Source organism: Solanum lycopersicum, chromosome 1 (assembly GCF_036512215.1).
Source record: "Solanum lycopersicum chromosome 1, SLM_r2.1".
In the NCBI taxonomy this organism is placed as follows: Eukaryota; Viridiplantae; Streptophyta; class Magnoliopsida; order Solanales; family Solanaceae; genus Solanum; species Solanum lycopersicum.
The window spans coordinates 76,376,770-76,388,915 of record NC_090800.1 but is presented as its reverse complement, the minus strand read 5'-3'; the positions used below and the strand labels follow the sequence as shown (position 1 = coordinate 76,388,915).

At 29.4% G+C, this 12,146-nt stretch overlaps 1 protein-coding gene across 1 annotated transcript; it reads right to left on the bottom strand.

Moving 5' to 3' along the window:
- Window positions 1–860: 860 nt before the first annotated feature.
- Window positions 861–2,054, bottom strand: LOC101249489 (E3 ubiquitin-protein ligase PUB23-like). The gene has a single exon (XM_004229526.5). The coding sequence runs from the start codon at window positions 2,052–2,054 to the stop codon at window positions 861–863; it is 1,194 nt and encodes a 397-aa protein (XP_004229574.5).
- Window positions 2,055–12,146: the final 10,092 nt, after the last annotated feature.

Genomic DNA, 12,146 nt, shown 5'->3' with positions numbered 1-12,146 from the left:
GAAAAAAACATTAATGCTAAAATCAACCCCCCCCAAAACCCCACCCCACTTTTTCTTTTTCAATTTAAGACAAAAAAAATACTTATACAAAAATTTTCATTTACTATACAATAACATTATTCTTCTTATCGAGTCTGGTATAATATAAATATAAACTAATCAAATTGATACGTGATAGATAATTTATAGATGATCGATACTTTTTAAAAAAGAGGAAAGGGGGGAGGGGTGATGGGATATGTAGAGCTCAATTTTTTATAGGACGATAAGATTATTAACATTAGATTTGGGATATGTTGAGACCAATTTATTTTTATCGCTAAACAAATGACTCCTTAGCTAGAATATCTTTTTTTATAAAGAAATAAAAATTAATAATCAACAATAAGTATTCATTAATCTAGCTAACGCAAACTTATATCTCTTTATAAAGAATATTTTTATTTTCATGACTCAAAATTAAGAATTCTTATTAAAATAGATCTTATCAATCTCAACGCATCTTGAAATCGCACGTATGAACGAATACACAGATTCATTTTTCATCTTCCAATAAACACAGAAGATTGAAGCAAAATAAAATTTCTATAAGCATTGGTTTCTTCCAAGACATGAATGACATCCATATGAAATATATCAAAATTACATCAAAAAAATAAGACCATTGGTGATAATTACCGTTAAACTAATTGGCAAAAACCCAACAAGATTTACAAAAAAAAATAAAAAAATTCAAATGTTAATTCAACACCCTTTGGACATAATTAACCTAACAAATTCATTTTCTTCTATTTCATCAAATTTTTTTTCTTTACAAGTATCTCAACTTTCACATTACTTCCTTTTTGAACCCCATAACTTTACAAAGAATCACTTTCCAACCCCAAATAATTTTTTAACTCATAAGGAAAACATGGATTTTTCTTCCATTTATCACCATGTAATTTTAATATCTTGATTACTCTTTCCTTTGTTGTTGAAGATCCACCAATATGTAACAAAGCCACCAGTTTTTTGACTGATCCATACATCAACAAATCATCCAAAACTTTATCAGTGGGATGAGAATTGCAAATCAATGAAATTATTTTCACACCAATTTTTGTGCCAATATTTGAAATGTTCAACATTTTTTTAGTTATGGCTGCAACACCTAAACCATGTTCAATAAATCCCATTCTTCCATCAGCACATTCACACATCATTTTGATCAAATACATTATCTTCTCACTCTTTGATTTGCTTGAATCAGGTAGAATCTCAATCAATGTACACATAGCTCCAGCCTCAATTGCTTTCAATCTTGATTTTTTCGATTTTTCGAGTATGTCTATCAAGACTTGTAATGCACATGAACTAGCCTTGCTACATATTTCATCAGACATAATCTCCATCAATGACTTAAAAAACTCAATCCCTTGATCTTCAATCACAACATTCCATTGACAATCTGATTTCATCATCCTTTGCAATATCGAAACGGTGCAAAATCTTGCTTCTTCACTCCCTCTTTGAAGTATTATAGCCATAGACTTCATGCATCCTGGTTGTAACAATGTATTGATTGTTTCCTCCTCTTCTAACACAATTGGTAACTTGATCAATACACTAAGAGCCTCTTCACATGCTCTAAATGTAACGAAATCCGAGCTTTCGATTAAGATTTGTTGAATAATCCTAACAAGAACCTCAACTCCACCACACTTCTTGAAATCATCTTTTACATCATGATCACCTAATTCAACAATTGACTTGAGTTTCTTTAACGAACTTACCTTAAAAGGACTTGATTCTATCGTGTTGATCAACGATACGAGCTCGTCATGATGCTTCATTGATAATTCATCATCATGAGATTGAGATTGAGATTTGCCATTTTGCCAAGCAAGAATGAGTCTTTTGAGGGTATGATTTGGTGTCATGTCAAAACTATGTAAAACTTGCATTGTGGTTGGACAAGTTTTCTTCTTGCAAGTGTAGAACCATTTTTCTATATTTTTTCTCTCATACGTAACACCGGTAGAGATCGTGACAGGATCTTTCATCAACTCCATGGAGATTGGACATCTAAAATGTAGAGGAAAATCCATGAATAATTGATACAATTTTCGTATGGTTTTTTTTGGTAAATTGTTATAGCAACATTGAAAGATGAAAAGGTGAAGTGGGGTAGACAAAATCCTAAACTTTATATATATATATGTAATTTATGATATGTGTGGAAGTCTAAAGAAAGAAAAAATCAAAGTCAAACAACTCTATTTTAATTAATTGGGATTACAAGTATCCAAGTTGTGTAACTGTTGACATCAAAGCAAAATAGATTGGTTTGAATAGTCTATGTATAGTTGAATAGTGTATGCTCTTTTTGCAAACCCTCACCCCTTATATTTTGGATAAACATGAATTTGACCCCCTAAAATTTGTAGTGTGCAAGTTTATTTATAAAAAAATTTCTTAGTATTTAGCTTATAGAGAATGAGAGTTTAGTTTAATTTATTTCATAAATTATTAGTATAATTTATTTAAGTTGTTATAACTTGCAACATGTTACCAACCTTAGTTTTTAAACTATTAATTCAACTTACTAGGAGTATTTACTAGTATTAGTTATAGAAGAATTGATGATGTAAAAATTCTTTCGTATAGAAAATATATAAAAATTAAACATATTTTATTATAAACTCTTTATATTAATTGAAATGGTAGATTGGATGTTGTAAGCAATTAACTTGCTCCGCATGACTTTATGTATTGCTATTCATAACGATTTCACAATTCGTAAGCAAAATTCATTAATTATTTATAGAATTTATCAAATATGTGACATCAAGATAGATACAACATATTCGTTTTTAATTATATAATATGTGGATATATTTGTTTAATATAATATATTCATTGTTATAGTCATCGTATTTGTAAGTTGAAAAGGAGATATATAAAAAAGATAAATAAAGTAAATATATGATTCACTTTTATATAAAACTCATGTGTTTGATTTTATTCACCTTAATCTAACAATTAAGATAATACATCTTTCAATTATGATTAATGTCATAATTAAGATGACAATATTGAGTGTTCAATTGTAAGATAAAGAAAAGTAGAGGGGGTGAAAATGACATTATACTTTCTTATATAAAAGGTTTTTGTGGACCAAATTAGGAGTTGACTTTATGAAGAGTAGAGAAACTGTTAATTAAAAAGATTAGATCTAAACTTGCGCAAGACATGCATAGATTGTTGAACCATTTTAATCTAAAGGTTTTAGTCGTATAATTAATTTATAAAAAAATATTTTGAATCGAGGATTTATTAAAAATAACATTTCTACAATAATAGAAAAGCTTATTCATTTTTTTCGATCTCATTTATAAAGTTTTATTAGGTATATCACTATTATCATTTTATTTAATAATAATTAAAGAATAATAATTAAAAAATTACAACAATGTATTTATTTATATTCAAAGTTTAGTTTAAAGACTACGATATGTTCACACGTTGTTATAACCTCTTTGCTTCTCGTTGGCTGTTGAGCTGCCTCTCTGACTCTCTCTTTTCTTTCTCACTCCAAAATAAATATAAAATATTGTATTATTTGAGTTTAAATTTATGTACTTGCATATATATATATATATATATATATATATATATATATATATATATATATATATATATATATATATATATATATATATATCAAATTTATAGCATATACACTTTATATATGTATCTAAAATTCATAGTTGTTACGTCCACATGTATAGTTTGTCGCACTTAGCTTACTTGAATTTCGAGTTTAAAGGGTGAAAAATATTGATAAAATTTTTTAAAAGATAAATAAAAAAACTTTTAAACCAAAAGGATAAAATTGCTGGTGATGTAGCGATTTAGATGGTGCCGTTAAGGTAAATCGCTGCAGTAATAGCGATTTGTAAAATTTATTTTTTATTAACAAATTGTCGCTTAAAATTATATATCGCTGCATGTGCAGCGATTTTACTTTTTTTAAAAGAAAATTATTATTTTTCGAAGTAAAATCGCTGCCATTTACTTTATTTTTATTTTTTTTGAAGTAAAAGGCAACGATTTCACTTTAATTTTTTATTTTTCAAAAAATTTTGAAGTTAATTAACACGTGAAATATGTACAAAAAAAATTCACATGCATGTTAATATTTTTGTTTGGATGTGAAATGTGAATTTAGAAGTTTGACGATGTGAATTTTTTTGGCTAATTATAATTTATTTACGACAAAAAATGAAAAAAAAATTAAATAGGTGAAATCGGCTATCTTGCCTAACGATTTACTTCAAAAAAAATTTTAAAAAAATTAAGTAAGATCGATGCAAAGGTATCGATTTACTTCAAAACAAAAAAAATAAGTAAAATCGCTGCACACGCAGCTATTTACAATTTTTTTAAAAAAAAAAAATTTAAAAATCGCTGCCTTGGCGGCGATTTGTTAAAAGAAATTATAAAAAAATAAATTTTACAAATTGTTGGCTACTGCAGCGATTTTTCTTAACGCCAACCACCTAAATCGCTACATCACCAGCAATTTTACTGTTTTGATTTTAAAAAATTTCATGTATCCTTTTGAAATTTTTGTCAATATTTTTTACCTATTAGGACTCTAGCATATATATATATATATATATATATATATATATCCAACTTCTGGTATTGAAAACACATACACATATATATATATAATTACGTTCAGATAATATATTTGTGTGATTTTCAATCCAAATGAGATATTATATGTGTATAAATACATATGTTTTGAAAACAAAATATTGTTAGGCTTTACAACATAGAAAAATCTCCCTATTTTTTAATTTTATTTTTACAAAATGGGCGTTTATAACCACTATTTACAAAAAAAAAATTCTCTTTCTCTATATGTATAAAGAATTATTAAATTAGCTTATAAACCGAACTATTCATACGTTAGTGTTTGTAAATCAAAATTAATAAAAAAAATTATAGATTGATCATTTCCAAGTTATGATCTACTTTGGCTTACATGTGCTTTTGATTAGATCAAATATTTTATTCCTAATATTTTTCTTATTCTCGAAATACTTTTTCCAAAATAGGATTCCTAGTTTCCTCTCCTTCTATTATATCTTTTAAATTTATAATTTATGAAAGTACTTTAAGAACATATCATTCATTTGAACCAAAAAAAATATGTTATTCTACACTTTTCAAACGCATTAACTATTTATCATCAATATTAAATTAATGTTTCCACGAAAATACATAACTATTTATTCAGAAAATTAATCTTACATTGAAAAAAAAAAATTAATTAGTCATCCCTTCGTAACATCTAACAAAAAGGATTAACTCTCAAATAATTAATCCAAACGGGACTTTTTCTTTGTATTTGGGGATGGGGGTGGGGGTGACTAGTAGGGGATGTGTTATTTTACTCGAAGGTTTTGATTAGATGAAAGGAAAAGAAAATAATATAGGAGTTGGCGGTAATACGGAGGATACAAGCATAATTTAAAATAATAAGTGGAGAATAAATAGTATTATATAGGTATATAAATAGAATTATTCGTGACACTAAATACCCCAAAAAATTGAAATATAATATAATATCGAAGTATTATTAGTAGGTCTTGACAATCATGTACTCCCTCCCTCTGGTATTTTTTGGCATGGTTTCTATTTTTAGAGTCAAACTATAAAAATTTTGACTTACATTTTAAGATGTATTTTTTTCATCATATTAATATGTAAAATATTGTAATTTATAGTACTTTTCATATAGTTTTAGAATATCTAATTTTTTGTTTAAAATATCGAATTAATGTAATCCAATTTACATTTAAAAATTAATCAAATTGACTTTTAATAAATGTCATATGACAAATAATTACGAACGGAGGGAGTATTTTTTTTAGATTAGTACGTGAAAGCCAGTAAGGAACATGATATTTTTAATATCAGGTCTTAAATCATGAACTAATTGACTTAAGCATTTAAAGTCTAAAATTACGTTTGGCTGAAGAAAAACAATTCTAATTATTTTTTTTTTATATTGAGAGATTGTTGAATATGTGGAAAAACAAATTTGAAAGAATATAACAGCTAGACTTTTGAGAATATATAATAAGATGTACTCTAAATGATGGCTAATATTATTATTATTATTGGGTGGGTGGTTTAGCATTTGTTAAGAAAAATTAACGCCAAATGTTGGTAAGTTGTAACTAGTCCCATCCTTTTAAGAATTAGAGAGATAGGGATGGTTGGAGCTAGGAAGGTTGCCACAAGGTTCTCAAATACAAAATATTTATTCGCATTAGATATTTTAACTAAATGACATCTTTAAAATTTAATAAGTCAAAGTAAAAAGATACGTCACTTAACTATAATTTAATTGTTACATGTAGAATACATGCCTTATATTCATTTGCTTGGTGTTAACAGATATATTCTTAATTCTCGAAGAAATATTAGTTGATTGGGCCAAAGTTAAATTTTGATTTTGACATAAGCTGTTATAAGCTAATGTCTATCCATTATTTTTAATTTTGTTATTTTAATTACTTATTCAAAGTGGTAATGTTATAATCTTGACAAAATAATATTGTAAGGTAACGGCTAGATATCCTAATGTGAAAGAAACAAAAAGAAATCCCGTCGACGATGCAAAGTTCGTATAATCTAAAAAGTAGTGCTTTGACCATTATTAAAAGTCATAAATTTCATCGACACAACTTTTTCATGTTGATTTGATATTAAATTAATTATTTTGGTTTAGGAAATTGGTCAAACAAGTATAGTTGATAAGACTCACAAGGATTGATTGAGTTAATTGGATGAATGGTTTCTACCTGGGAGATTTAAGATTAATTTTTTTCACGAATAATTTTTTTTAGTAAAATTTGATTACATTGAACTTATTTAGTGTGATTTATATTTTTTATATGATTTTATTTGTATATTATTGTACAAAAGATAAATATATCAAAATGTACACTCGAAAGATAGCTATTATAAATTTTTTAGAAACTCAAATCGAGACCTCTTCTTTATTAGATTTAATTTCAGGTTTGGAATATAGAGGGATAATTTCAAACGTATATACAAATAGAATAACTAATTTACAATAAACATAATCATGTTTTATCTTATATAAAATAGTCAAAAGTCACCGAAAGTATATGGTGTATTATATGTGATACATATATAAGGGTGGCAATGGGATTGACTTATTTTAGGTGTTTTTAAGTCAAAATAGATTTTAACCAGTTTTGAAGTGTTTGGGTAAAGTTAAAAATTGCTTATAAACACTTATTTTAAAGTTAAAATAATAAAAATAAGGGCAACTTTCACATATAGCAAATAAAAATTCATATTTGTATGCTATAGCAAAGTTTGCATAATTGCGCTTCATACAAACATATAAACTGTATAATTCGCTATACATATACACTTGAAGCAAATTGTATAAAAAGAAGTGTATAAAACAAGAAAGAGAAAGACACTTAGGCAGAGAACTGTTGTCACGACCCAAATTCGGGTCGCGACTGGCACCCACACTTACCCTCCTATGTGAGCGAACCAGCCAATCTAAACCTTAACATTTCAATGTAATATCAACATAAAGTAATGCGGAAGACTTAAACTCATTAATAAAATCAATAACTATTATTATCCCCAAAATCTGGAAGTCATCACCACAAGAACATCTATGATCAAAGTACTAAACTAAGAGTATTCTAAAAAGCTAAAACAAATAAGGCTAGTCCATGCCGGAAGTTCAAGGCATCAAGACATGAAGGTGAAAATCCAGTCCAAGCTAGAAGCGTTAGCTCACCCTGAAGATCCGGTGTGACGAAGACTGGCTAGAATTACTGTTGAGTCGAAGACGACGGCACGTTTGCTGCACTCCACAAATAAACTAGAAGAAAACATAAAAGTAGGGGTCAGTACAAAACACGGGTACTGAATAGATATCATCGGCCAACTCAAAATAGAAAACAGTATATACCAAGTAATATCATAAACTCAACTATGATACTCAACATGTAGCAACAACAAGTACTACATCGTTAACAATTACCATCAAGTTCACACATGAGGACTCAAGCCTCAATACCATACTCATTTGGGAATTATGTTCTTTAGATTGAGCATATTAACATCTTTCAAGATTCATTATCTTTATTTCTCTTGTGTCGGTACGTGACACTCCGCTCCCTCATATTCATTAATCCTCTTGTGTCAGTACGTGATACTCCGATCCCCTAAATCTACGTGTCGGTTCGTGACACCCGATCCCCTAAATCTACGTGTCGGTTTGTGACACCCGATCCCCTAAATCTACGTATCAGTTCGTGACACCCGATCCCCTAAATCTACGTGTCGGTTCGTGACACCCGATCCCCTAAATCTACGTGTCGGTTCGTGACACCCGATCCCCTAAATCTACGTGTCGGTTCGTGACACCCGATCCCCTAAATCTACGTGTCGGTTTGTGACATCCGATCCCCTAAATCTACGTGTCGGTTCGTGACACCCGATCTCCTAAATCTACGTGTCGGTTCGTGACACCCGATCCCCTAAATCTACGTGTCGGTTCGTGACACCCGATCCCCTAATCTCATTCTATCAACTCATCAAGCCTTCTCCCTTACCAAGGCATCATCAATCTCATTACTTTAGTTCATCAAGCCTTCTCCCTTACCAAGGCTTCATCATTAAAAAGAGATTAGGTTTTTATCAAGATTTGGGATTCAATAACTTCATCATGCTTAATATAATCACAATTATATAATCACGTTCATGCATGCATACAATTAAGCACATAGCAGGGTTTACAATACTATCAATACATATCATTCTCTATGAAGAGTTTACTATGAAAGCATGAAAACCATAACCAACCTCCACCGAAGAATTGCGATCAACAAGCTATCTTCTCAAAATCCTTGCTATCCTCTTCGTTTCTCTCTCTCTCTACTCGTTCTCTTTCTTTTTCTGTTTTCTCTTTGTTCTTTCTATTTTTCTTATTCAAACCCTCTTTCTTTTACCCTAATTAACATATAATCAAGTGTAAAAGATGACAATAATAACCCACTAATTAACTTAAGGTTACCTCTTTTAACCCCCAAGTAATTAGACTTATTAACATTAACCCACTAACCTTATAATTAAAGCAGGAATAGTCAAAAACGTCCCTTAAAACGTATAAAGAAATCCGACCCGGACTGGGATTGTGCAACCTGTGACGGTCCGTCCTGCAGGTCGTCGCAAAGTTCAGAGACCCAAATTTCCACCAAGGGTCTGTGACGGTCCGTCACACCTGTGACGGTCCGTCCTGCCATTTCGTTACGAAGTTCAGAGAGTCAATTTTCAGTTTTTCTAAGTGTTTTGAAACGAGACCCTGCGACGGTCCGTCGTGCACATGATGGTCCGTCGTTGGGTCCGTCGCCTCAACCTGTTTTTCCAGAAATAAAATCTGCTGCTCAAAACGACTAAACAGGTCGTTACAACTGTATAAAAACAAAGTGTATAAAACGAATTGTATTATTATAAGTGTATATAACGATTATATACAATTTGAATTTGTATGAAATGAGAAAGAGAGAAAGACAAAAGAGGCTTGACAAGGAATATATAATTGAATCGAATTGTATAACGAGAGAGAGAGAGAGAGAGACAGAAATTAGATACAATTTGAAAATTGTATAAAACGAGAAAGAGAGAAAAGCAAAAGAAACTGGGCAGGGGAGTATTTTTATTGTATAATTATAAGTGTATAGGACGAAAATATATGTACTTGCATGTGTATATACAATTTTCTCACGCTTTATAAAAACAGAAACGCAATTTATACATTTCGCTTCTGTTTGTATAAGTGAGAAAGGCGAGGGTGGCGAGCGAGATCTGGGAGAGGGGATAGAGGGGAACAAAAATATATGTATTTATACTATTTTTTCTGCTTTATACAATTAGAAATAGTTTTTATACACTTGTGTTTGTATAAAAAGTGAGGAAGCGAGCGAGAGATTGGGGAGCGTGGCGAGCGAGATATTTGGGAGAGAAGCGTCTGACAATTTTTTGCAAACGTCAAATTGTATATAATAGCAAACTAATAACCTAAATTAAATGGAATAGCTAGGGTTTGATTTAATTGTGCTCCATATCAAACATTAGCTAAAATTTGCTAGCGTCTCTCTCCCAAAAATCTCGCTCGCCTCTCTCGCTTTATACACAGAAGTGTATAATTCTGTTTCTGTTTTGTATAAAGCGAGAGAAAATTGTATATACACATGCAAAAATGTATATCTTCGTGTTATACACTTAATTATACAATTTACAAACATTTTACTTCAAATATTGCAGAGAAAAAGGCCAACGAATTATACAATTGCAGTGAAATACAATTTTCTCTAGCTTTATACAACAGAAGTGTATATATTGTGTTTCTGTCTTTGTATAAAGCGAAAAAAACATATATCTTCTTGCTATACACTTATAATTATGCAATATACATACATTTTAATTCGATTCAACTGTATGCAAAACAAATTATACAATTGTAGCGAAATAGGCCAGCGAATTATACAATTTAGGCCAGCGAATTATACAATTGTATATGTATAGCAAATTATACAGTTTTATGTTTGCTATGGAGCGCAATTATGCAAAGTTTGCTATAACATACAAATATGAATTTTTTGTTTGCTATATGTGAAAGTTGTCCTTAAATCAAACCCTAGCTACTCCATTTATTTTAGGTTATTAGTTTGTTATTATATACAATTTTCCCTTAAAATAAAACAAATATCCTAAATTAGAAATCCTAACTTATAACTTTCAGCTTATAAGTCAAAAGTCTAAAGTCAGCCCCAAAAAAACACCATCTATAAGGTTGTCCTGTCTTGTGAAGCCCAATTGGAACTAAATGCATGGTATATTAGGCCCAATTGTCCAGTCTTGTAAGGCCCAATAGGCAACTATATAACCGTAAATTGAGAGTTCGTTTGGATTGATTTATATGTCGTGAATTTAGAATAGTGACTGAGTTTTCTTATCATCAACAACATCGAAAGATACTCGCTACAACAATAATAATTACTTTATTTTTATTTTTTAATTTGAAGATTATCTTTTAATGAAAATTATCACTTGTTTATATTTAAAACTATGGCCATGAAAAAGGTTTCTCCTGCATGAAGTATTGTACACATATATCGTGGACTCCATATTTTTTTAGTATTATTTGTAGTTGTGGAATCCTATGTTCAAATTTTTATTGCTTAATTAGTTGAGTCTAATTTATAGTATTATATCAAGGGAATCCTATTTTTTTAGCTAAGTAGTCGTAATGTTCTTTTGGTAGATATTTTAGTTGATGAACAAGGTTCCCAATAGGTGTTTTTTGTAATTAGAACTTAGCATTTGAACCTTAGAGATTATTGTAAGTATATATTAATTCGTTATTGAAAGATAATATTTGGTCGTATAGGTGTGAAAAATGAATTCAATTATAAGTAATTCGTCAAGAATTTAAGAGTTCAGTTCAATTTTAATTTTAAAATTCTTTATTTGCATTTATGTAATGTATGTTCAATATTGAAGGGATGAATTACTATCTTCTTTTATTTCTTTATGATTTATCTATTCATTTGTAACTTTTTTTAAAAAAAAATATAAATTGAAATTTAAATTGTGATTATAAAATTTAAATAATAATATATTAAATTGTTATTAGGCAGGTCAAAAACCAATTCACTTTTAAACTTATTTGAGCCCAAAGTAAACTTGGACGGTTTAAAACTCAACGCAATTCATATTTCACTCTACTTTATTATCTTCAAATTGCAATTCAATCTATACCCACCCATTTGACACCCATATTCCGGCGATTAAACATAATGATGGAAATACTACTGCAAATAAATAAGTAAATAAATAAATGGCCTCGATATAGTCTTGAATGTCACGTTTAAAATGAATGTAGGTCACTGTCAATCGAACATTATTGTGATATTTTTTGAAGGAGAGAGAGATAAAAGAACAAAGAGAAAGACGAAATTAGAGAAAGATATGTATGTTTGGTTACTGTAGCATACAAATCATTCCCGCTCTTTAATAAAAGTAGA